This window comes from Chionomys nivalis, chromosome 15 (assembly GCF_950005125.1).
Source record: "Chionomys nivalis chromosome 15, mChiNiv1.1, whole genome shotgun sequence".
Lineage (NCBI taxonomy): Eukaryota > Metazoa > Chordata > Mammalia > Rodentia > Cricetidae > Chionomys > Chionomys nivalis.
In genome coordinates this window covers 22,998,900-23,025,732 of record NC_080100.1, presented here as the reverse complement: position 1 = coordinate 23,025,732, position 26,833 = coordinate 22,998,900, and the positions used below count along the sequence as shown (strand labels likewise).

The following is a 26,833-nucleotide window of genomic DNA, read 5'->3' as shown; positions in this document are numbered from 1 at the left end:
AATATCCCTTAATATAGCAAAGTTGACATTGAAATCAATCATCACATTAATACATGTGAAAGTACGGGAAAGTAGGTGGACTGAAGATTTCCTGTGAAGAACAGTGCAGCCCCCTTTCTCACATTATTTCTCCTTTTTTTGTGTTTTCATCTGTGTGATTGTGAAACCAGCATGAGTATATGAGAATACAGTACTCAGATGTAGGTAAATACGTAGACACAAGACACAATGCCGCAAAGCAGAACTCCAGGCAGTATTCCTCTGCATGCTTTGAAAGTCCTGAAGCAGATTTCCTCTGCTTGAGGATGCACTGGGAAACTTCACTAAAGCTGTTGAGTTTTCAACTAGGGTGTGGAGATGACCACGTGGGGGCAATGCGCTCCTTCCTCTTGGGTGGATTTACAAGCGGCAGAACTGGAAGCTGTCTTGTGCTTGCACTTGGGAGGATGGTGTAATACTTCCATTCTACTTTATGATGTTCATTCAGAACTGTGGGTTCAATCTTAATTGTTTTGTCTTCAGGTAAAGTCCTGAACTTAGGCCATGAGCACATTTTCATGAATTTGTGACTAGTGAGAGACCTTGAGGAAAAGTCTTAGGTGTTTTCCTGGGAAATTAGCTTATGATTGCCATTATTGGAGATTTTAGAACTGAAACAGATATGGCAATAGGATCCAAGTAGAGAAATGACAGAGGAGGCAGAGTCTTATAAATTAGTTAATGGGCCTGTAAAATGTTCATGGGAAATGCTGACATTGACAGGATTTCTTCAATCACAATTTAGAGAGTTGTGTTGGAGCAGTGAAGAGGAGATTGGGGTTAAAGGACAAGTTAAATATTAACTCATCTGCTATTCATCTATCAACTCTGATTAGGGAGGATGAAACAGAATGTCCTATTGAAAGTGAGCTTCAGAGAAGAGGTAAAGAGCAAGAGGTTATTTGGAAGACCTGAAAAAGATCTCCTTTTTAAAAAAATCTCATTTCAGGGTCAAAGCCACTGCTTTGTGCCAGAGGCTCCCAGGGTTCCTTACTGGTGCACATTCTCAAGGTGTGGATCCTATACCTGTGTTCTGTGAGTTCAACAGATGGCTGAGCATCGGATTTGGCTTCTAGTGAGCTTATTCCTTGCTGAGGTTCTCTTCTTAGAGGCTTCAAAAATACTGACTATGGGTGCTCTGGGTGAGTACCTACTGGAAATATAGAGTGTTGTAAGACCAGGATACTGGGGATGACATGTCTCATAAAAACAGCCTGTACTGGATCATCTATGCACAAGATTTTATAGCTAGGCTGAGATCAAATCTGAGGGAAGTCATATGGAGTGTGCAATGTGGTGCTTAGTAGGGACTGTACCAAAGGGTGGGGGTAAATATTACATTGAAATAGCATCCGACGTACAAACAACAGAATTAGATTGAATGGTGTATTGTAAAGAAGACAAGAAAGGCTTCTCTACCGGGACTTTAAGTTATGAGTAGACAGGAGGCAAATTAGTCAAATTTATCATTCTATTCCTCCAAAAAATGGATCAGTGAGCATTTCCAGATTTTTTTAATGAGGGAGTCTATCATATATAAACATATTTGATTTCAAAAGAAGTTCTCCTTCATCTGTATAAACACCCAGTCACTGAAGTTTGCATACCAGCAATCCACCATATTATTCAAGGAAATTATATGTTACTTTTAACATCCCAAATATCCTAGCTCTATTGTTTGTAATGAGGCTCATGATAATCTGTAGCGCTCAGGGATACATGATCACCAATAAAAGTAAGGGTTGGATAAGGAAATATATTAGCACTAAAAAGCAACAGACCACTTTAAACCCACATATATGTTTTGTGAAAACATATTTTTCAAATGACCAACTTGTTTGCCTTCATAGTTGAATACGTGTGACCCAGAGACTAGGGCAAGAAATGGCACAGACATAATAGGAAAGCAGAGTTGACGAATGTGTTTTCCTACTTTAAATCTCAATTAGACATCTATGGGTGCCAGTAAAGAGTCAAGATTTTAGCATAAGTAAACTTCAACCTCCACAAAGGAACATAGACCACTAATTTGCAATCTGTGACCACAATACAGTTGTAACAGCTATTCCCCAACGCCAAGTTGTCAGGAAATAACTCACATGTTATTGTGCTCCGTGACCTCTAAAATTAATGATTCTAAAAAGTAAATGAAAAGCAAGTGAACCTGGATGGCTTCCTTAGATTATTTTGTAGTACTTGTAAGGACGAGTTTTTCATTCTGAAGCGGGTATGATTCTGCTGTTATAAACTGGTTATGTCTTTGCTTACTCTGTAGAATTGCTAAGGAGTTCATATAAATTAAGGTACTTTATCATTAAGCCCCTTGTGTATACATTTGTGTATCTATCTGAAACTCTACCTACTCATAAGAGAATGCTGTAAGCATTTCAACCTTGGTCCATAATCTAGAGTTTTATGGCAGAGCTATTGACATTATGGATTTAACAATGAATAGAAAGTTTGTTGTATCTGGTCCTGTTCACTACTCCTAACTCAGTAAGATGATAATTTTAAAAAAATCAGTTATTCTTATTGTATGAATATTTACCCACATGTATGTCTGTTTGACATCCATGTGCCCAGGCCCTGTGGGGGTTGTAAGGAGGCTTCAGATCTACTAAAACTTGATTATAGGCGGCTATGAGCTTCCATGGGGTGCTTGGTATTGAACTTGAGGAATCTGGGAGAATAGCCAGCATTTTTAACCAAGAGAAATCTTTCCAACCTCTGGCACATCCTTTGTGGGTTTTGTTTATTTGTTTGTTTTTTTAGACAGAGTTTCTTTGTGCAGCCCTCTCTGTGCTGGAATTAGTTCTGTAGAGCATACTGCCATCGAACTCACAGAGATCTGACTGCCTCTGCCTCCCAAGTGCTGGAATTAAAGGAGGATGCCACCACCGCCTGGGTGATAATTTTATGGAAAGCAGAAGTTTTCTTTTAACTGATGTGGAAGAAATCATCCCAGAGGACAAGGGGACAGAGATTTAGATGCATACTATTAAGCCCTAGAGTCCAAGTCCTTTCTCAGTGTCATGGGTAAAACATTCAGAGATTTCCCCTAAATTTCTAAGAGATAAATATTAGGAATACTTTTTCCAAGGTAAAATTGAAGCAATGACTGGCATCCCCAGGAAAATTCTAGTGGGTCCTACTGTGTTTTACCTACTTTCTCAACATTTTTGGAGATTTATGTATATTATAATTCTGTATTCTATGGTTCAAATGTAATTTACTTTTTATTTCCTTAGGATAATAGAATGCAAAAGTTTGAAAGTGTGCTCATATGAAAGGGTGATTGTATTCAACCTTTCTCAAACAATTGTGTCTCACCCTTAAATCGCTTTCAGGGTTGGAGCCTGAGGACCTCAGTGCTATAGCGAAATACAAAGTGTAGACATGGGCTTGAACCTTCTGCTTGGTTCTCCAAAGAGGAAAACAAGGATCAAGGGCCTGGGCAGCCTTGTTCAAGCCTATATCTCACTTTTCTAATGTCACATAAGTAATTCACACACATTTTCTAATGATCATCTTCATAGTGGGACATGCCCACTATTTTTAAAAATTCTGATCCCATTTTCTGTTTTTCAAAATATTTCTTTTATTTTCTGAGATAATTAATTTATTAATAACACTATGTTCTCCTTCTCTTTCCTTCCTCCCAACCCTGCCATATACACCTCCATGACTTCTTTCAAACACATGGCCTCATTTTGCATTAATTGTTGTAACATGCATACATGTATGTGTGTATATACATGTACTATGAAATATAACATGCTCAGTCTCTATAGTGTTATTTGTATGTATGATTTTAGAGATGACCATTTTATATTGGATAACCAATTAGTGTGGTCTTCCCAGGGAAGCCTATTTCTCCCCACTCTCAGTATGTCTTAGTTGTCTCTATTTTTATTGTAGCTGTTTTTGTTTGTGTTTTGCTTTTTTCCTCTCTCTCTGTTTGTATGTGTGTATGTGTGTGTGTCTGCAGGGTTGAAGGCTCCTGGGCTTTACCACATTGACTTTACCATGTGTTCACTGTTGTCCTTGTTCAGCACATGTTTAGGTGTTCTTACTGCTGCTGAGATTTTATGAGTTTAGCTTCTGACATTCATACAAGACATAATCTCACAGCAAACTCCATGTTCCTCTGGAGGTTAATCATCTTGCCTTGTATTCTGAAATGATCCCTGAAGATGTTGCTTCATCTATCCCCTTTTGTCCTGGTTCTTTTATGTAATGAATGTAAAGATCCCAAGTCTGGCTACAACACTTGTTCCTGGTCTCACTGATTTAGTTTGTCCATTTTGAAACCCTCAGACTTTCCCCAGGAAGAACACTTTTTAATGAACATTCATTAGAATGGCTGTCTTACTGGACACCCTTGTTTTTCATCCATGAGAACAGGAGCAGGAAGTCATAGGTGTTGTGAGCTTTTATCCATGCTGTGTTATTTCAGACAACACAAATATGAATGAGAAGATTGACTCACTCAACAGATACATTCCATTTCCCTGAATTTTCCTGCTCTGCCCTAATTTAATCATGGTGCTTTTAGCTCTCCCAGTCATTCTGCCTTCCCAGGCTTTGTTATACAATTTCCATTTATTTTCTTAGTTCATCTTTCTCTGCTTCTACTTTGGACTCAAAACTAATGTTCTAAGAAGCTAGGGTTGAAACGATATCTATACATTTCCTGAGGATCCCTGGATTATTGGAGAATTAATTTTGCTTCAGCTTCTCATGTGTCAGGTGCTCTTCACGACCACGGTGATCCTTAGTGACTTTATTTCCAAGGATGTAGGAAGACTCAGGTCTAAGAAGAGAAAGCTCTGAAGTGAGAGCTCCATACTCTTCTTTCACTTAAATGTTATCAGCCTTATATGGTTATATATTTTCCTTCACTGTCGTAATTTTTTTTTTAACTCAGTGACTGTAGTGGTGGGAAGACACCGTGGAAAACATAAATGCAACATAGGATGAGGAGTGTCTAATGTCCAAGCAGAGTCGTGTTGGGGGCAACTTTTTGGCATAACTTCTGCCATGATCCTAGCCGTGGCAGGTTTTTAGGTCTCAGGATAGAAGCTTGAGGATTAGAAAATGTTAAGTAGGAGGAACAAAGATAAGAAAGAATCACAAAGACATTGTATAATAATGAGAGGGCAACTTAGTAAATACTGAGTCTGAATTCACCGATATTTGGTTTCCATGCACATTTATACTCAATACTAAAAGGGTAAGAATACAAAGGCTGCTTTGACATGATACACAGGACAATTTAAGCAGTTACTTGCTTCAATACTTGAGACATTAAGTCATTAATTCTTGAGAAACACATTCTGTTGTTTAGGCAGTGAACCCACCCTAGACCATATATCCTGAAGGCAGCCACTCCCTAGGTCAAATTTCTTAATTCTAAAGAAGGAGCAGAAGTATGTTTGAATGCTCTGACCTTTGGTCAGGGTGGAGTGGATCTACTTGTCTGAGCTGTCTTAACATCCAAAACACAAAGCAACCACACCCTAGGTTAGGGTGTGTAGCCACACTTGTTAACAATTTTGGATAATCTAAAACTCTCTGAACTTCAGACAATTTGGATAAGGCTCACATTTTTGGGCCTCCACAGAATAGCTCATTACATCAAGCATGGGAATCTTCAGATTTGTAAAATGCTTGTTTTTATTTTATGCTTATGAGTGTTTTAGCTCCACATGCGGCATGTAAGTGTAACATGTGCGAGGAGGCCAGAGAGGGTGTTGCATTTCCTGAAAAGGGAGTTTCAGATGGTTGTGAGCCATCGTGTGTGTGCTGTGAACTGAATCCAAGTCTTCTGTGACAGCAGCAAATGTCTTACTTGCTGGCCCTCTCTTCAGGCATGGTCTTCATATCTTGGTGGGAGATTACTATTGGCCAGAGCTCTGGGCTCTCATTCTGGATATTTCCTACACTGTAATTGAATGCATGGAAGAGCTAGTTTCTCTCTATGGATTGTGAGGCTTTCTGTGTATTTACACTTACTTTTGGATTTCTTCATGGCAGTCATTTATGATAATCAGGAATCTTTTCATTATTCTCTACAAAAATGAAGTTATGTTTTTTTTCTAGGTGTAAGCCATTATAGATTGATGAACCGCGTGTCACTAATTCTTCAAGACCATGGCCATAATGTGACCAACCTGTTTTATGAAAAGATGTCCATCCCAGGTACTTTTAAAGTCAATCTTTACATTAAATCAAGTTAAGTAGTAAATACTAACTTTTGATAAATGTTGTATATTTGGTCCTAATTAAATATAAATCACGATGTATGTGTGTATGCATAAGTTTTGTACATCTCATTAGACTATGTTTTCTTGGTTTTCTATGACATATTTCTATGACATATTCTTCAAGGAATAGGTTGACAGTGATTGCAGTATGTCCCCTAAACCTTAATGTGCTAGAACCAATAGTATTGAACATTATTGAGCTCTAAGATGTAGGCCTAGTAAAAGCTGATTGGCCAATGAAGGTTTACACTTGGAAAGAAATTACATTGTCCTTCCAGGTGTGGATTATTTCTCGTGGGGTAGGTGTTTATAAAAGAAGGATCCTTTCCTTCTCTGGCCTCTTTTTTGTCTTTTGTCATGTGGTTCTTGTATCTACCATGCATTACACACATCACCTTCTGTATTAAGATGCAGTGAAATGGCACCCAGCAAAGGCTATTCACACAGCTCCATGCTGTCTTGGACTGTGAGATTGTCTGTATTTATGCATATACATTCAAGTGCCCAATGAGGCCAAAAGAGGTGGTTGGATCACCTGGACCTAGAGTTAACAGGCAATTGTGAGCTGCCTGATGTGGTTACTGGGAACTGAACAACATGGACCCTCAGTAATACACTCTTTTAATTGCAGAGCCATCTCAGTAAAATATTAAAAAAATTTGTTAACTAATATCAAGTATTTTATTATGGCAACAAAAATAGATTAAATTACTTGAGTGTCACTCCCAGTCAGCACTACACATGATTATTGGTCATTTGAGAAATTCTTAGGTCAAACGTGTATGATTGTAGTTTTGAAAGACATGTTCTGCCATACTGAGGACTTTAATTATCTAAGAATTGCTACACTCGATGTCACACAAATCCACATGTAGTTTTTTAATGAGAACTACAATTAAGAACTATTTTATAATGACCTTTATACTTATGCATAAATTTTAAGATGTGTGATTGAAAAGACCTTATATTTTTGAAGAATCAGTGGCTCCCCTAAAACTCTGCATAGTGATATAAGAAGTTTTTAGCTTATTGAATACAGAAAATCATAGCCAAACTGAAGACAGTCATCAGTCACTGCTGATAGATTAGGACACAGGAGTCTGGAAAACTTCAGTTCTTTGTTTGGATATATTTTTATACATTGAATTATCCTTAATAGTCTGGTTTTATAACTTCAATTCATGCTCACCCTGTTTTCTTAGTTCCAAAACCATTGATCTATTGCTCAAAGCTCTTATCTTAGCGTCTCAACGTTTTGGATTATACAATGAGTCAGGAGAACCAACTCAGAGGTCCTTTCTCCATCCATAAGCATTCAATATTTCAGATGTGATAACAGGATGGTCTTTCTTTTCTGTTTTCCAGTAGAATTTAAGTGGATCTATCAATTTAGAAATAGCGATAGTAGAACATTTTTACCAACCTTAAGCTGAAACTTCTTACTGAAACATTTAAACATTAATTTTTTCTCTAGATCACTTTTCTTCTGTGATTATTCAACCTGATAAACTGCATGACAGACATCTTGAGGAAGTAGAAGTTTCTAAGATTCACAAAAATTGAGAGTATTTGATAGTACTAGGGAGGAGGGTTTAATTTTTTTATTGAGCTCTACATTTTTCTATTCTTTCCTCTCTACCTTGTCACTCCTCTTCAATCTCTCCCAAGGTTCTCATGCTCCCAATTTACCCAGGAGGTTTTGTCTTTTTCTACTTCACATGTAGATTAGATCTCTGTATGTCTCTCTTAGTGTCCTCACAGAGGGTTTAATGTTTTAAGTTTATAGTTCTTTGCCATTCTATAACAAGCTTCCTTACACTCAGATCAGTCTTTAAGACCTGTGCTTCTAAGATCTAGAAGAATGAGGTGGACTACAGTCTAATGTTATAAAAAATGCTGTACTTCAGTTTTTGTGTACTTTTATACACAAATGTAGTGATGAAAGCAGTGATCCAAGGAATGTCATGTGAGTACAGAAAAACTGTGTAAATAAATGCCAGTAAGCGCTTACTAAATATTAACAGAACAGCCCTTTCCCAGAATTTTCTCAGGATAGAGCAGTTTAAAAATGTACTGTAGATTATATCTGAGAAAGCACAGAATCAAGACAGAAGACCATATCCTGATCAGGGCACACTGAGGACAGCACTCAGCATATCTTTTCAGCTTATTGTGTTTTATAGTTATGTTCTGACACCCATCAAGAATAACCATGTCCTATTAAATGTTTATCACAGGAGGCAGGAAATCATATCCAACCAAAATCCAGAGAACAAAATTCACTTGAGGTAAAGCCCCCTTGCCTCTCTCAAAGTTGCCCAAGGCATTTTTCACTATGCTTTATTCTTTTGGCCATATTTCAACACTAACTGTAAATTCATCTATTTCTTTATATCTATCTATCTATCTATCTATCTATCTATCTATCTATCTATCTATCTACTTTTCTGTCTATTTGTCTTTGTGTCTGTCAATCCATCTGTTAGGCTGTCTCTCTATCATCTGTCTATTTATCTATCTATCAACTATATATCTATCAGCCATCTATCTATCTATCTGTCTATCTATCCTCTCTCTCTCTCTCTCTCTCTCTCTCTCTCTCTCTCTCTCTCTCTCTCTCATCTAGAGAAAGGTTCTCATGTATCCCAAGCAGGCTTCAAAACTGCTTTATGGTAAATAATCATATTGATTTCTGTTCCTCCTTTCTCTACTTTCTGAGTTATGGGATAATAAGTGTGTGCCATATATTTTTTTTGTATGTGTGGTCCTTGTGATCAAATATAGGACTTTGTATACACTAGGCAAGTAAAGTACTGTAACAACTGAACAACATATCAATACCTGTCTAGCCCACATTTTACTAGGCAAATGTCTCAAGTTAGATGGTGTTTCTGTTTTTGTGGGACCAATTTCATAACATCAGGGATCCTCAGTGATTTGCTACAAATATTCAGACCAGGACATGCTTGTATACGTGTTCTGACTGACCAAAACTCTTTAAACTGTGTAGTAGGCCATTTCTTTTTTGTTGTGGTGGTTAGTTAAAATAGCAGGCAGGGCAGATATGATGAGGCCCCTAACTTAGAGTTCAGTTTTTTATTATAATTCATCTCTATCAGCATTGTTCACATTATCAGAGGAAGAACATGTTTAACAGCTTCATTCACTATGTAAGGTGAAGTTGATTCAACAGAAATTAAAATACACCTCTATCTTTAAATATCAGAATTTTTAAGCAGGCAGACAGATAGGCAGCCCCCCCCCCCCGAGAGAGAGAGAGGAGAGAGAGAGAGAGAGAGAGAGAGAGAGAGAGAAATCACAGATCACAGGGGGTAAATCACAGTGTTAAGTGTTTGAAGCCTATAGAAACTCTTCCATATTGAAAATATCAACAGTTGAATGAAGTATAAGGGCATAGAGAGGGGCCATGTGTGCCTCCTAGATATTATTTTACTTGACTGACTGTTTCTTAGATCATTGCTGAAGTGATGCCAGCAGTTGCAGTAAGTCTGTCAGGCATCCTTTCTTTATAGATTTAAGAACAGTTCAAACTGAGTTTTTAAATAGAGGTAGATTGGGCTAACCTTCTCTGGTTTAAACAACTTTTCAAATCGATTGTATTCAATGAAGGCCCAGTATCCTGCCATTTTGGGTAGCACTGTTAAATACCCTGTGTTAGAGAGGATCCATAGCACTTTTTTTTTTTTTTTTGTCAACTGACTAAGTGCTAAGAACTTTAGTAATTTCTATATTCACAACCAAGCTCATCATGGGATGTGACAGGAAGTAGTTTATATGTAAGACTATGAATAATTAGTTTCATGGAAGATAGGCCATTCATTTTTTCTAGTTTTACATTTGGTGACATTGAAAGGCGGAGATGGTACCACTTAAATACAGTGACATATTCTGATGTTGTAAATTTTTACTCTAATATGCCTTATTACAATTAGTAATGTTTCTACCAGTCAAATTCCCCTTATATTAATGCTAATTTAATGAAACAAAATTTGATGAAATTCCTTTGCAGTTTTTTCTAAAAATCTTTGTGTATATTCTTGTACAACACTTGATCCACACTCAATTCCTACTTTTGATTGTTTCTTGATTCCCTTGGTGATGATTTTATCTTTCTAAGCTAATCATATTAACTACTTCCTCCAGAGAGACCTAACCAGAATCATCAAAGAGAATGTCAATTTTGAAAGGTCCAAGTCTAAAATCAAGTTTGAAGTGAACATTGATTGTGTTTCAATGATGCTGTAGCTGCTTCTTCATGCAACACCATTAATAGCATTTTTTTAGCTATAGACATGGAATCACTAGGGACAGAAAGGGCATTTTCCAGGATCTTCTGTGACTACTATTGGTATTGTATGGGCATAAGCGTTCAGTTAGATCTATTCATCTGGATATATTTTGTATGGGGTATCCATACCAACACTTTACTATGCACACCACTGACTTGTACACATACAGGTAAGAGTCCTTCTGCTCAGGAGAATGAGCCATATTTTGTCTGGGAATCTATAAACATGACTGAGTCTGAGATCCAGTGTAGGTTTGTACTGTGTCACATGATGTAGGAACAATGAAAAGAAAGTTCTAATTCTAGAGTCTCTCATCAAATAATAACAATTATTGAAATTCTCCAGTTAGGTTCATGTGAGGATTGTGTTTTTGGCCTAGGTCTCTTGACTTGAAATTCTTATCAAGAACATGAGAGGATGCATTGAGCTTTTTTTTTCTGTTAAAATGAGAGATATACTTGAAATTTCACGAGTCAAACTTCAAAAGTGGAATCAGATTATTCATTACACATAAGTGCTTAGATGACCAGTGGAAGCATGGTGGGTCCTTCCTTCCTTCCTTCCTTCCTTCCTTCCTTCCTTCCTTCCTTCCTTCCTTCCTTCCTCCCTCCCTCCCTCCCTCCCTCTTTCCTTCCTTCCTTCCGTTTTTTCTTTTTTGATTTAGCATTTTGACTTGAGATAGAACTTTTGAATCTCTTTGTGTGGTGATATTTTTATTATGCTATAACAATAACGTTTGCTTGAAAATCAGAGTGCAGAGATAAGCTACCAGTTAGACATTGAGGTCAGGCAATGGTTGCACGCACCTTTAATCCAGCACTTGGGAGACAGAGGCAGACGGATCTTTGTGAGTTCAAGTCCTCCTTGGACTACATAAGATTGAATCTGTCTAAAAGAAAAACAGAGTTCACACAAAGATGATTCCAGCACTAGGGAGCTGGATACAGGACTGACATGGCTGAGCAGAGAGAGGAATCTAAGGCAGGAGGAGAGAGGAATTTAGGCAGTGTGAGGATTCCTAGAGGCAGATGCAGACTGAGATGCAGTCAGAGGATTTGTAGGGAGAGGATCGCCCTTTAGTCTGAATGTTGATAGTGGTAAGAGCTTCAGTGGCTGCCGCTCTGCTTTTCTGATCCTTCAGCTTTCAGCTTTTAATATCTCACTTTGGGTTATTATTATTAAGATGAATGAGAATTTGTGCTTCATCTTTGTACTGGCACATATTTATAATCTAAGTGCTAGTAAGCCTAAAGAAACAAGATTTAGGGTTGAAAACCAATTAGTTCATTAAATATGGCCCTGCCACAAAAAAGCAAAACAAACACACAGAAAACAAGGAACAAAGCCGGGCGGTGGTGGCGCACGCCTTTAATCCCAGCACTCAGGAGGCAAAGACAGGTGGATCTCTGTGAGTTCGAGGCCAGACTGGTCTACAAGAGCTAGTTCCAGGTCAGGAACCAAAAGCTATGGAGAAACCCTGTCTCAAAAATACAAAACAAAACAAAACAAACAAAAAAACAAGGAACAAACATGAAAGGAACAGCAACAAAAAACAAACAGGCAAATGGACACAGTGCATGTTTCGTTTTAATTTTCCTATGGAATGCAGGGACTCTATTATCAAACTGACTTGTAGTTTACTACAAACCCTAACTCACTATAATGACAAAGTCAGTGAACCATTTCAGACTATTTTTTTTATGCTTTGCCAAGAGTAATGTGAAAAATAGTAGCTGTGTGTTTAAATAAAATCTGTTGCTGGAAACTTTCATTACTGCAGACTGGATAAAAGTTCTAGACCCTGGTGCCGGTGGCACACACCTTTAATCCCAGCACTCAGGAGGCAGACACAGGTGGATCTCTGTGAGTTCAAGTTTAGCCTGCTCTACAGAGTGAGTTACAGGACAGGCTCCAAAGCAGCAGAGATACCTTGTCTAGAAAAACAAACACTAAAAAACAAACAAACAAAAAAATAGAAGTTCTCAAAATACTGTAAAATCTTAATAAGTATTATTTGATTACAGAACTGAATGATTAAAAGAAGAACAAACCACTGAAGATCAAAACACAGTTTCCACAGAGTCAAGTCTTTTATCACTGTAATAATGTGTGGTATATTGTGATATGTTTAAATATTACTCAATTGGTGTTTTCCTAGATTTAAAAAAGGAGAATATGTCATATGAGATTATAACCTGGAGTCTACCTGAAGATCAAGAAAAGGAATTTGATAATAGATTTTCTCTACTTGTGGAAGAATTATTTATTGACAGGTAATTTGTTTCATTTCTTGGAACCAAAGTATTACTCATCCAGTCTTACACATAGGTAGATAGATGATAGTTGTACGATGCTTTGAGTGAGTTTAAGAGAAGTGGTTTCTGGGTGAATTAATTGGTGTAGGGATGGATTGTGTTTGAGTGGTGCATGGTAGATGACTGACAGCTAGATCAATGATGGGATATTCTCTAGAAAGTGGACGACGTAACTTTTAGACCTTTTCTGCATGTTACTTGTCATCTGCTCATGTCCTCTCAATGAAGCTAGTACAGCCACTGCAACCTCTCTATTCAGGGACAGAGGAGCCACCTTCTTCCATGAACTTTGTCACCTTCCTACATACAATCCCTAATGGAGGAAACTCCATTGCATGTGCATATGTCATCTGTCATGCCTTGGTCATTTCCTGTTAAACTTGTTTAAAAGCTTTCTTTTTCCTTCCTTTTACTGAAAACAAATTTTTCTTTCATAATATATCCTGATTACTGTTTGCCTTCCTTTTACTCCTCCTAATATCTTCCCCCTCTTCTCCCACCCAGATCTACTCCCTTTATATCATTCATTAGAAAAGAAATAGGCTTCTAAGGGATAATAATGACAAAATATAAAAATATAATAACATAAAACAAAAATATCATATTATAGTTGGATAAGAAAAAAAAGGAAAAGAGCCCAAGAGAAGGCTCAAGAATCAGAGACCCACATTTTTGTACACTCAGAAATCCCATAAAAAACACTAAACTGGAAGCAAGGTAGGCACGGACAAGAACTTTAAGGCATTGAAGAAAGAAATTGAAGAGGATACCAGAAAATGGAAGGATCTCCCTTGCTCTTGGATCGGGAGGATCAACATAGTAAAAATGGCAATTCTACTAAAGGCAATTTATAGATTCAATGCAATCCCCATCAAGGTCCCATCAAAATTCTTCACAGATCTTGAGAGGACAATAATCAACTTTATATGGAAAAACAAAAAACACAGGATAGCTAAAACAATCTTATACAATAAAGGAACTTCTGGAGGCATTACCATCTCTGACTTCAAACTCTATTACAGAGCTACACTAATGAAAACAGCGTGGTACTGGCATAAAAACAGAGAAGTCGACCAATGGAATCGAATAGAAGACCCGGATTTTAACCCACAAACCAATGAACACCTCATTTTCGATAAAAGAACTAAAAGTATACAATGGAAGAAAGAAAGCATCTTCAACAAATGGTGCTGGCACAACTGGATGTCAACCTGTAGAAGAATGAAAATAGACCCATATCTATCACCATGCACAAAACTCAAGTCCAAATGGATCAAAGACCTCAATATCAATCTGAACACACTGAACCTGATAGAAGAGAAAATGGGAAGTACCCTACAACATATGGGCACAGGAGATCGCTTCCTATGTATAACCCCAGCAGCACAGACATTAAGGGCAACATTGAATAAATGGGACCTCCTGAAACTGAGAAGCTTCTGAAAAGCAAAGGACACTGTCATTAAGACAAAAAGGCAGCCTACTGACTGGGAGAAGATCTTCACCAACCCCGCAACAGACAAAGGTCTGATCTCCAAAATATATAAAGGATTCAAGAAACTAGACGTTAAAATGATAATTAACCCAATTAAAAATAGGGCACTGAACTGAACAGAGAATTCTCAACAGAAGAAGTTCAAATGGCCAAAAGATACTTAAGGTCATGCTCAACTTCCTTAGCGATCAGAGAAATGCAAATCAAAACAACTTTGAGATATCATCTTATACCTGTCAGAATGGCTAAAATCAAAAACACCAAGGATAGCCTTTGCTGGAGAGGTTGTGGAGAAAGGGATACCCTCATCCATTGCTGGTGGGACTGCAAACTTGTGCAACCACTTTGGAAATCAGTGTGGCGGTTTCTCAGAAAAATTGGGATCAACCTACCCCTGGACCCAGCAATACCACTTTTGGGAATATACCCAAGAGATGCCCTATGATATGACAAAAGCATTTGTTCAACTATGTTCATAGCAGCATTATTTGTAATAGCCAGAACCTGGAAGCAACCTAGATGTCCTTCAATGGAACAATGGATGAAGAAAGTGTGGAATATATACACATTAGAGTACTACTCTGCAGTAAAAGACAATGACTCCTTGAATTTTGCATGTAAATAGATGGAAATAGAAAATACTATCCTGAGTGAGGTAACCCAGACCCAAAAAGAAGATCATGGGATGTACTCACTCATAATTGGTTTCTAGCCATGGATAGGGGCCACTGAGTCTATAATTTGTGATCCTAAAGAAGCTAAACAAAAGGGTAAACCCAAGGAAAAACATATAGTTATCCTCCTGGCTATGGGAAATAGACAAGATTGCCGGGCAAAAAATTGGAATCTTGGGGGTGGGGTGGGATGGGGATGAGGGGAGATGGGGAGAGAAAAGTGTGAAGGAGAGGATGAGGGGAACTGGGGGGAACGGGATGATTGGGGATAAAGGAAGGTTGGATAGGGGATCAGGGAAACTCATATCTTAGTTAAGGGAGCCACCTAAGGGTTGGCAAGAGACTTGAACTTGGAGTGGCTACCAGGTGCCCAGGGCAATGTCCCCAGTTAGTTCCTTGGGCACCTGAGGATAGGGAACCTGAAATGAACCTATCTTATAGCCATACTGATGAATATCTTGCATATCACCATAGAACCTTCATCTAGCGATGGATGGAGATAGAGACAGAGACCCACACTGGAGCACCGGATTGAGCTCCCAAGGTCCTAATGAGGAGCAGAAGGAGGGAGAACATGAACAAGGAAGTCAGGACCACGAGGGGTGCACTCACCCACTGAGACAGTGGGGCCGATCTATTGGGAGCTCACCAAGGCCAGCTGGACTGTGACTGAAAAAGCATGGGATAAAACCGGACTCTCTGAACATGGCGGACAATGAGAGCTGACGAGAGGCCAAGGAGAATGGCACGGGGTTTTGATCCTACTCCATGTTCTGGCTTTGTGGGAGATTAGACAGTTTAGATGTTCACCTTACTAGACCTGGATGGAGGGGGGAGGATCTTGGACTTTCCACAGGGCAGGGAACCCTGACTGCTCTTGGGATTGGAGAGGGAGGAGAAGAGGAGTGGGGGTAGGGGGAGAGGGGCGGGAGGAGGGGGAGGGAAATGGGAGGTGGGGAGGAAGCGGAAATTTTTTTTTCAATAAAAAAAAAAACAACAAAACCCACTAAACTGGAAGCATATATACGTGTGTGTGTGGTGTGTGTGTGTGTGTCTGTGGTATGCTGCCTCAGTGTGTGTTGCAAGTTCATATGAGCTTTGCTCATGTTGATTCATAAAGCCTTGTATTCTTGATGTTGTTCATTCTTTTTACTCTTTAACTTTTTTCTGTCCTTCCTGGTTCTCCTCTGGTGGTGAATGGGCAAGTTACTGATCTACTAGCTTAACAAAATATCTTTAGAAGTCATTTTATTGATAAATTTTGTTTTGCTTTGCTTTATAGGGCAGTAGTATTTGTTTTTTTTTCCTAGGTCCTTGGGTTATCTAGTCTCAGGCTCTTGATTACCTAAACAGTGTTGGGTATGAGTTTCGTATCATGGAGTGGACCTTAACTGATTTGTTGTGTGATTTGTTGGCTGCTCCCACAAATTTGTGTCTCCATGGCCCTAGCATAACTTTCTGGGAAGACAACATTGTAGATCAGTGGGCTTGTGAAACTTGGTATTTACATTTTTCTTTTGGTAGCATACAAAGTATATAATTATAACAAAGATTCTAGATCCTAGGCTCTTTAAAGGCAAAAGCTCAATTTCTCATGATCAATGATATGTCTCCGTGTTATCTTCAGCAATAGAGCCTACCTGTAAGTTTGTGAAGATAAATCTATAGTTTTGGTAACTACCTGGGTTGTTTGGGGGCATTCCTGTGGATCCTATTTTGCCAACAACTCAATTATATTTGACCCAAATATGGTACTGGAAGCTCATTTGATGCCAGAGATGGACACTTAGGCCTCTACCTCCCCATTATTTGTCAATTTGATTACCCAAACATTGTATTATTATATATATTGTAGAAAATTGTATGTATATATATATATATATATATATACAATATATATATATAGTAGAGAATTATGGATTGTGTGGATCTACTTTCTATTATTATAACAGAATAACTGAATTTGGGTCAATGTATAATGAAAAGAAGCATATTTAAGTCCCAGTTGTGAAAGTTCAAGCTCATGGTATCAATGGCAGTCAGCTTGATTGAAGACACCATGATAGATGGCGTCATAATTGCTAAAGTATGTGTGACTGGAAGAGTCAAAGAAGGGAAAGAACAGGTTTACATCCCCCACAGGAGTTAACTCAAAGTCCACAGCAGATCATTTCAAACATCTATAGGAAAAGGGCCTCTAATAATCTCACACGAAGGTGTTCCCTTAAAGATACCACCACCTCTATACAGCCACATTGAACAACATCTCTCTGACGGAGGAACTCTTGAAGGCAAACCTCAGTTGTTGTGACTTGAAGTTGAGTTGAGAATGAGCAAAGATAGGAGTGTGCCACTGGGCTCTCATCTTGTAGATCTTTTGATGTATGATTTGGAGCACGAATTCTAATTGGTCTTAATAAATGAAACCCTGAGTCAGATATTAGGGGGAGAATCCTGAAGGTTCATAAAACAGTGCAGCCAGACACTAGAATTCTTTTACCACTACCAATGCTCAGACTGAAGGGGCGATCCTGTTGTCAGATTGCATCTTCAGACTCCATCTGCCTCCACCAAACCTCAGACTGCTTCCAGCTTGTGTCCTCCTGCCTTCTACTCCTCTCTTCCCAGTCATATCACTCCTGCCTCCACCTTCCTAGTGCTGAGATTAAAGATGTGTGACTCCCAAATACCAGGATTAAAGGCGTTTGCCACCACTGCCTGGCCTCTAGTGCCTTAGTTCTGCACTCTGATCTTCAGACAAGCTTCAATTTTAAAACACAAACAAAGGACCACTATATAGGATGATATCACACGCTTGTGCATCTTACCAGGTTGCTTATCTGGTAAGCATTGATGTGAAAGAGGATGAGTAATGTTTAGCACAATCTTCAGTGGAAGTTGGAGTCAGTAAAAGTCATGTATTCTGATAATAATCTTCAAATCATACATTGTTTTCCATTAGAATTTTAAATGAGTATATAAAATAGGTCTTTTTATGGATTTTAAAGAATATGTGTCACTATACTTTGTTCTAATTTGCCCCCTTCCTTCAATACACTCTTCCATGACTCCTAATCACTTCTGATGCCTTTTATTTTTAAGAGCTTTCATGGCCTCTTTTCTAATTTCATCACCAAAAAAAGGAAAATGCACACATACACACAACACATCGCAAATACACACACACACACAGTTAAGTTTAGGTATCACATAAAATAGACAAAAGATCAGTAGCTTTTAGAGTATAGCCTTACATTTGCCTAGTTGTGAAACACTTTCATTGAGTGATTACAGATGCTAAAAAGAAATCCCACACTAACTAAGAATTGAGTATAATGAAAGGTTATCTATTTAGGGTAGACTCACAGATCACAGTCCTGTGCTTTAAAGGGGAACAGCAACTGATTCCACAGCTGGAAGAGAAGGTGTCGGTGGGCTTTACATAATGGGAAGGTAACTTAAAGGCTACCGGCTGTAGGAGTTCCTACAGCAATTGAGTTTAACATTTTTCCAAACTGTATGGAATATCTCCCTAAAATATTTTCTATTATTTTTTGCAGGTTCAATCATCACACTCTTATAAAGATACATAAATACTTTGCAGACGTATGTAGTCACTTATTAAGCAGAAAGGACATCATGGACTACTTAAAGAATAAGAACTTTGATCTAGTGTTTTTGGATGCAGCAGAACCTTGTTTTTTCTTGATTGCTGAGAAACTTGAAAAACCATTTGTGGCCTTTCTTCCGACGCAATTTAGCCTTAAGGACTTTGGACTCCCTAGCCCCTTGTCTTATGTTCCAGTGTATGGTTCAAGACTAACTGACCAAATGGACTTCTGGGGCCGAGTAAAGAACTTCCTGATGTTCTTTGATTTCTCCCTGAAGCAAAGACAAATATTTTCTCAGTATGATGCCACCATACAGGAACATTTTGCAGAAGGCTCTCGGCCAGTTTTGTCTGACCTTCTACTGAAAGCAGAGCTGTGGTTTGTCAACTCTGACTTTGCCTTTGAGTTTGCTCGTCCCCTGCTTCCCAATACAGTCTATGTGGGAGGCTTAATGGACAAACCTGCCAGGCCAATACCTCAAGTGAGTGAAATCTCAGTCCTCAATTTATGTTTAATTCAAGGGCTGACAGTGCTTAGGTGGTGTCTTAGTTAGGGTTTCTGTTGCTGTGAGGAGACACCATGACCAAAGCAACTTTATAAAGGAAAATATTTAATTTGGTTCTCTTATGATTTCAGAAGTGTAGTCTATTATCATCATGGCAGGCAACATGGTGACATGAAGCCTGGTGCTGAGGAAGTAGCTGAGAGTCCTATATCTTGATCAACAGGCAACAGGAAGTCAACTGGGACACTGGGTATAGCTTTAGCTTAGGAGATTTCAAAGTCCACTCTACAGTGACACACGCCCTCCAAGTAGGCAACACTTGGTCCAACAGGGTTGTAACTCCTAATAGTGCCACTGCCATGGGGGACATTTTCTCATTGATCGCCATAGGTGGAAATTGTCACTTGGCAGGCATGTCCTGAAAGGAAGTGCTCTAAAGCAAGATAGGCACTCTGAGAGTCCATCTTAGGATTGTGAAGGATGGTGTTAGAATATCCCATGCTATGGTTGAAGACTTGGCTGTGTGGTAAGAAGTTTGAGTTTCTTTTTTATCTCTCTGTTTTCCTGCCTTTGGTGCAATAAATCCTTTAGTTAGTATTGGTATTTCCTATTGAATTTAGAGCTATACATGTTAAAAATGCAGTGCATATGCATACATATAGTATTTGTTGAGAAGGCAGGCTCTTCATAATGAAACAGATAACACTTTCAGAAAGCATGTACCTAGACAGAACTTAGCAGTACTGGGAAGAAGAACTGATCCTGCTGTTTAGTTTCCTAGCTTGTTGAGCCCTTTGTACCCTATCCAGCTACTGCAAACTATCAAAGCTGCACGTAATTTGCATGTTCAGTGCAGACTCAGAGTCACTACAGCTGAAAATTTAAAAGTACAGAGAGCTAAGGATGTTTGATTGTTTGTTACCTGTTACTGTGGGGTCCCCTATGCCATGCTGGGAGGAATGACCTCCTTTGATTTTATACAGTGGGGGCCAAAATACTGAGGTGATGAAGGTAATGTTTTTCCTACTTTCAGCTCCAAGCAGAGAGGGCATGGATTTTTTTTTCCTGGTTCCCATGGCTACCAGAGTGCCTATCCTTTCTTGCAGTGGGTGAGAAGAAGCATTTGGGGAATAGTTAGTAAGGTATATATTTATATTATTTCTCGAAGGAGATTTCTTATATGGGATTTGGAAAAAAATCTGCAGAAATCCCAAGTTGGTGGAATGTAGATGTGACTGACAGAGACCTCACCTTCTAGACAGATGACTCAGATATTGGCACAGAGAGATAATAGAATTGATAAGGAGAAAAGTGGGAAGAAATATTTTGAAGTAATACCTGACAAAAGAGTCTGGAGTCTACTCTGAGGGATGTTCAACCACATGTTTCCTAAAGAAACAAAATAATCTATGGTGGTGTTCATTATAAGGAAAAGAAGACTCTATATCAAAACATTCACAGAGGATCAAAACTTATATATAGGTATTTGAAATTTTGTTTAGCAAACTTAAACACTAACAAATATCATTTCAAATTTGTGAAACAGTTTTTTACAATGAAATATGATATATTGTATCATATATGTACAAATATGATATAAAAATAAGAACAAAATATTTGGAATTTAAAGAAGAAATAGATTTTTACTGAAGGCTGTGATTCTACAACAGTTTTATAATGAGAGGAATATTCATATAAATTATCACCTTAATAACATCATAGGTTAAGTAGAACTATTAGAAGTATATAGAGAATTCTTTGAATTTATTTTTTAGGTCATTTTATGTGCCTGAGTGTTTGCATGCATATAAGTTTATGCACCATGTGCATGGCATTTCTGGCCCCAGAAGAGGCAGAAGAGAGCACTGCATGCCCTGGAGGTAGAGTTGCAGGTGGTTGTGACTGAAGTGTGGGAACTGAACTCTGGTCCTCTGGAGGGACAGCCAGTTCTCTTAGCTGCTAAACCAACTTTCCAACAAGAACAGAGCATGTGTTCTCTAATGCACAGTACAAATTCCTTGGTTCATGCCTTGGATGACACACACAAAAGCAACCTCAGTAACTTTCAAAATCATGAATTAATGCAAATATCTCTTATCACAGTGGGATGAGATAGAAATCAACAGCATAAATAAAGAGACAACACAGGATAGTAGAATCACTGAGACTAAGTGAAAAATCAAGAGGAACATTTAGAAAAGTTATATATCAAGGAAAATGATACAAAACACAATGTAAAAATGTAGAAGAATAAAAATAAGACTTAAGATATAATTTGTAGCTGTTATTATCTTTGTTAATACACACAAGGTACTTGTAGCTGATAACCTACAGTTCTATATAAGGCACAGGTAGCAAAGGGAAGACTAAACAGGATGCTAGTGGAAAGAAGAGGCTTGAAAGAATCACAGTGTAGATGACTGAAACAATAAACAGAAAAATTAGAATCAATATTATCAAAAGAGCAGCTTGGTGACAAATCATTGGAGTCATTGAGAAAATAAATAATAGAGAAGAATAGAATAATTATATTCTAAAGTGGAAAATTATCTGCTATTACATAAAACAATAAAGATTATGAAGAAATTATACAAACATGATATATCATCAATTTAGTTATCCTACATGAATTGACAAATTCCTATGCATGTCTGTGCACACAACTGACTCAAAACAGAGAATCTGAAACTGATGGGATTAAATTAGAGTAAAATAATACAAAGATCTTTCATTAAGCATGTCTGATATAACATGGATTAATTGGTGAGTTAAGCGAAACACGTAAGAATTAATGTCAGTTCCTCTATAAGTGTTTGTGGCAGTTCCACAGGACAGGCGACTTCTCAACCCATTCTATGAATCTATCATTACTCTGTAGCCAAAGCTACAAAAGAACACCAGAGTAGATGACATTATGTAACACGGAAAGTGAAGAAATTTTGTATACTATATTTCTAGCATGATTATAAAATAATACAAATGGTGTCCAAAGGAGTTGTGAGGGGCCTCAATTTACTAAACAAAGAAAATGCCCTGAACAATCAGTTTATCCTGAACTTATACTTTAAGCAGTAGAAATAGTTTACTGAAATAAAATCTTTTTTATATGCTTGACAGTAGTGGCACACACATTTAATCCCAGCACTCGGGAGGCAGAGGCAGACAGATCTCTGAGTTCGAGGCCAGCCTGGTCTACAAGAGCTAGTTGCGGGACGGGCCTCAAAGCTACAGAGAAACCTGTCTCGAAAAACAAAACAAAACAAAAAAATCTTGTTCATATATTTGCTTGGAAGAGAAATTCATCACAGTCCAATGGTGAAGAGATGATTGCTAATCAATGCAGTCAGAACACAGCTGTACAGGCCCTATGAGAGGAATTCTATCAAACAAAACACAAGCAACTAAACATGGGCTTCATCAACACCTGACCTGGTTTCATGTCACAGCCTCCTTGGCTTTCACAAACTACTTCTTTTGACTTCTTTCCTTTCTGCTTTATCTAGGACTTGGAGGATTTTATCACTACATTTGGAGACTCAGGTTTTGTCCTTGTGTCCCTGGGCTCTGTAGCATCCTTGTATCAGACCAAGGAACTTATTGAGGAGATGAACAATGCCTTTGCTCGCCTCCCTCAAGGGGTGCTGTGGACATGTAAGGATGATCAATGGCCCAAAGATGTCAGAATGGTCCCAAATGTCAAAATCATGGATTGGCTTCCCCAGGTTGACCTTCTGGGTAAGCACCTCCTAGACCTGTCACCATTTATGCGCATTTGGACTTAATAGATAACTGATGCCTGAGAACTTGGGCTTGCACAGTAAAGTCTGTTGATATGCAAAGACAGATCTTCAGCAGGCAGGCAAAAGCAGCTAGAGTTCTTGCGGGAATCAGTCTGTACTCTCGACTGGATAGCAGCAATTTCCATATCCTTCCCTACTCGGACAGGTCGCAAGTACCTAAACAGATAGGCAGCCTTGAATTATCAGTATTTAAGATTGATCTCTCCAACACAATCTTGAAAACCATGTGAACTATAGCTGCTTCTTGGGGCAGTTCCCACTATTTGTTCCCACTATTCTCACAATGATGTGAAAACTGCTTCACATTTTTGGAGACACACATGTGAATGTTAGCATGCAGATACATCTTGGTTGTCTGGAAAGGGCTGAAAACTCAGACACTTACAACATTAATATTGGGGTTGTAAGGATGTGGAAACTGTTTGAGAGCCATCCAGGTTAACCTTACAGTAAGATAAGGAACCACTGATTTCTTGAGCAAAGGGAAATTTCCTTAGCCACTTCCCCTAAAATCATTTGTTTCTTGGTGGCATTCTGTAGACCCATCACTTCCACACTCAATGGCTCAGTCAAAGTTTTATAAATAAAACACTCAAATTTTGTCACTTAAAATAAGATGGGAATTTTTGCACATAGATCTCTATTCAGGGAAATCACAGGCTATACAACAGGGAAAACATTTGTTTTCTAGGGAACATGGTTAGATTTTGTGTGAGGTATAGTTTGGGATGATTTCTTTATGATCATAAGAAATGTTCGGTTGCTTAATATGGAGCAACAGACAATATCTGTAAACACAGAATCTTTTGCTATACCATCCTCTTTAGTAAACTTCTATTAAAATAGAGGGGAAAATACACAGAATATAAGATTCATAAGAAACCAAATGTGGATAGTCAGCGAAGGTTGAGGTTAGAAAAGTAAAGAAGACGTATCTATGGAGAGGTGAGGATGAACAGAAGGACAGAGAAACATGCCTGGATTGCCACTCTCCATATATTCTTCCTTGTCTAGGTCCTTGATAGTTTTAGATTGAAGTTGATATCTCTCTGCCTAGGGAAGACTAGATTTTATATCCTAAAACACTGAAAATTTCAAAGGAAAAAAAATCAATAAAACCATTCTCTACAACACACTGGTATTTCTTGGGTCTGATGCTTTACTTGGTGTCTGAAACTTTCATAGTGAAATATTGGACCATTTTTCTATTTTGCAACAGCTCATCCTAATATTCGACTTTTTGTCACCCACGGTGGAATGAATGGCATCATGGAGGCCATCCAGCATGGAGTACCCATGGTGGGGATTCCCTTCTTTGCAGACCAACCTGAAAACATGGTCCTTATAGAAGCCAAGAACATTGGTGTTTCTGTTCATGTAGACACACTCAAGGCAGAGACATTTGCACTTACACTGAAGGAAGTCATAGAAGACAAGAGGTATGCAGCTCTCTGGGGTTGGGGTTGCTTACACTGAATGCAGACCTGACACAAAAGGATCCGTGTAGTCTGTTTATCAATAAAACTAGAATTTTGTAGAATGTGGTAAAATACATGTGTGATACTTGAAGTTTCCCTTTGCTATTAATCCTAATTTTAGGTGAGGTGCCGAGAATATACTTCTACTTGATGTGGTGTGATGATTTCTTCCACATTCATTATCTTTATGACCTCTTATATTTGGGTACCTGTAATTGAATCCAGTTGAGGCAGGAGAGAACCTTTGTATGTTTTTATATGGCTGATCTCCTGACACAGCATATATATATATTTAATTCCAGTTGAATCAGAAGAGGACTGTTTCTCTTCTGATTATTGCCATGAGGATGAACCATGACCAAGGTTGTTGGCAGTGGCTACTTGTTTCTTTCCAGGCTGCTCAGACCTGAAATAATCACACAAAAGTATATTAACTAAATAACGGCTTGGCCTATTAGCTTATGCATATATCTTCCTAACTCTTATTATCTTAAATCAATCCATCTCTATTAATCTGTGCCTCACTATGTGTTCATGGCCTATCAGTAAACTTCTGTCCTGCATACTGCATCTGTCTCTTGTTTTGGCTACATGACTTTTCTCTGACTCCGCCTACTCTCTCCTCCTCTCTCTGTTTGGAATTCCCACCTCGCCCTGTTCTGTGCTGCAATAGGCCCAAAGTAGTTTTCTTCATTAACCAATCATATTCAGTGCACACACTTTGGAATCCCACATCACAAAGTTATGTATAAGATAAAGCATTCAATTGGTCTTTGCTTGCAGTTCAGGGATTTAGTCCATGACCCTCATGTTGGCAAGTGTGGCTGTAGGCATGGCCCAGAGGCTGTAGCTGAGAGCGTTCATCTTGATCTGCAGGCTGGAGGCAGAAAGAACAAGACTGGGCACGGTGTCTTTTTAAAGACCTCCAGCGACAAACCTCCTCCAGCAAAAATCACAATTCTTAATCCTAACTAAACAGTCCACCAACTGGAACAAACATTCAGATATCTGTGGTTATGGGAGCCACGTTCACTCAAATCATGACAAGGACCTTCTCTTGTCCTTACAGTGGTGATCTCCCCTCCTCAGGTCTTTGTGTTGACATCCCAGGACAGTCTCTTCAATGTTGTCCTCCTAGGAGACCATGTGCTTGGCTGTTATTTTTCTGTACTTGTGCTCAGTCATCATACACTACTTTTTCTTTGACCCTTTAGTAGATTGTAATATCTTAGTCATGTGTGTCATTACTGTCTGTCCCATACTAGCACATAGAAAGTCTGCATCATGAGGAAGCACTGAGCATCTGTTTCCACTCTACTTCTAGAGCCAAGGGCAGGCTTGTTATAAAAGAAGCTTTCACAAATGTAAAATAAAGTAGACAAAAACAGCGACAAGAGCATTTGACCCACGTATCACTTGCCCATCTATACAATAATTTCACAAAAACCAGGACTGCATACTCATGTTTCAATGTCCTAATCATATAATCAAATATATATCCTGTTCATATGTTCAAATATATTTAATTTAAATACTACTTCAGTATCATAGCTGCATCCTTACAAACATAGTTATTTTTTAAATTTTTCCTTCAAAGTGTAATTATGATCCTTCTAAGGTTTTATCTTTTTGCTTCTTGTTGTGCTTTTAATGGGGACTCAGGTAGGCAGTGTTAAGTTTATGCCAACAATTTTCTTGAAGCTGGCTATAGATTAGAAAAAAATGTGAGTGTGTGTGTGTTTATGTTATAAGGTCTAAAGAACTGGCATAGCACATTAGTAACACATTGTCTCTGTGTCTGCCCTCAGGTACAAGTCTGCAGCAATGACTGCCAGGGCCATCAGGCGCTCCCACCCCCTCACACCTTCCCAGCGTCTGGTGGGCTGGATTGACCACATCCTACAAACAGGGGGAGGAGCACATCTAAAGCCCCATGGCTTTCAGCAGCCATGGCATGTGCGGCACCTGCTGGATGTCCTATTGTTCCTGCTGGGGCTCACTGTGGCCACCTTGTGGCTGTTGAAGAAAGTGCTTGGCTTGTTGCTCAGGACCCTGTGTGTGGCTAGGAAGGAAAAGAAGGCATAATGTGAAGTTTGACCTGGGGAGGATGTTGGGAGCTCTGGGTCTTTAAAGGCTTCCCCCTTCCCTAGCACAAGGAACTTCCAGGGTTCTCCTCTTTCCCTGTTCATGCAGGTAGAGCTCCAGTTGTCCTCACTATTTTCTGTCTTTTCCATAATCCTCATACAGTACATTGAATGTCTGGTGACTCCTCATTCCCTGGCTCCCTTTGCTCTAGTACAATCCTTCTTTTCCTTGTCATTTCTCCTCTTCGGTCCTTTC

At 38.7% G+C, this 26,833-nt stretch overlaps 1 protein-coding gene across 1 annotated transcript; it reads left to right on the top strand.

Annotated features, from left to right (window-relative positions):
• Positions 1 to 1,087: 1,087 nt before the first annotated feature.
• LOC130887553 (UDP-glucuronosyltransferase 3A1-like) lies at positions 1,088 to 26,578 on the top strand. Its single transcript, XM_057790051.1, has 7 exons — positions 1,088 to 1,181; positions 6,142 to 6,240; positions 12,774 to 12,888; positions 18,660 to 19,191; positions 22,719 to 22,950; positions 24,235 to 24,454; positions 26,302 to 26,578. The coding sequence occupies exons 1-7, from the start codon at positions 1,088 to 1,090 to the stop codon at positions 26,576 to 26,578; spliced, it is 1,569 nt and encodes a 522-aa protein (XP_057646034.1).
• The last annotated feature ends 255 nt before the right edge of the window (positions 26,579 to 26,833 follow it).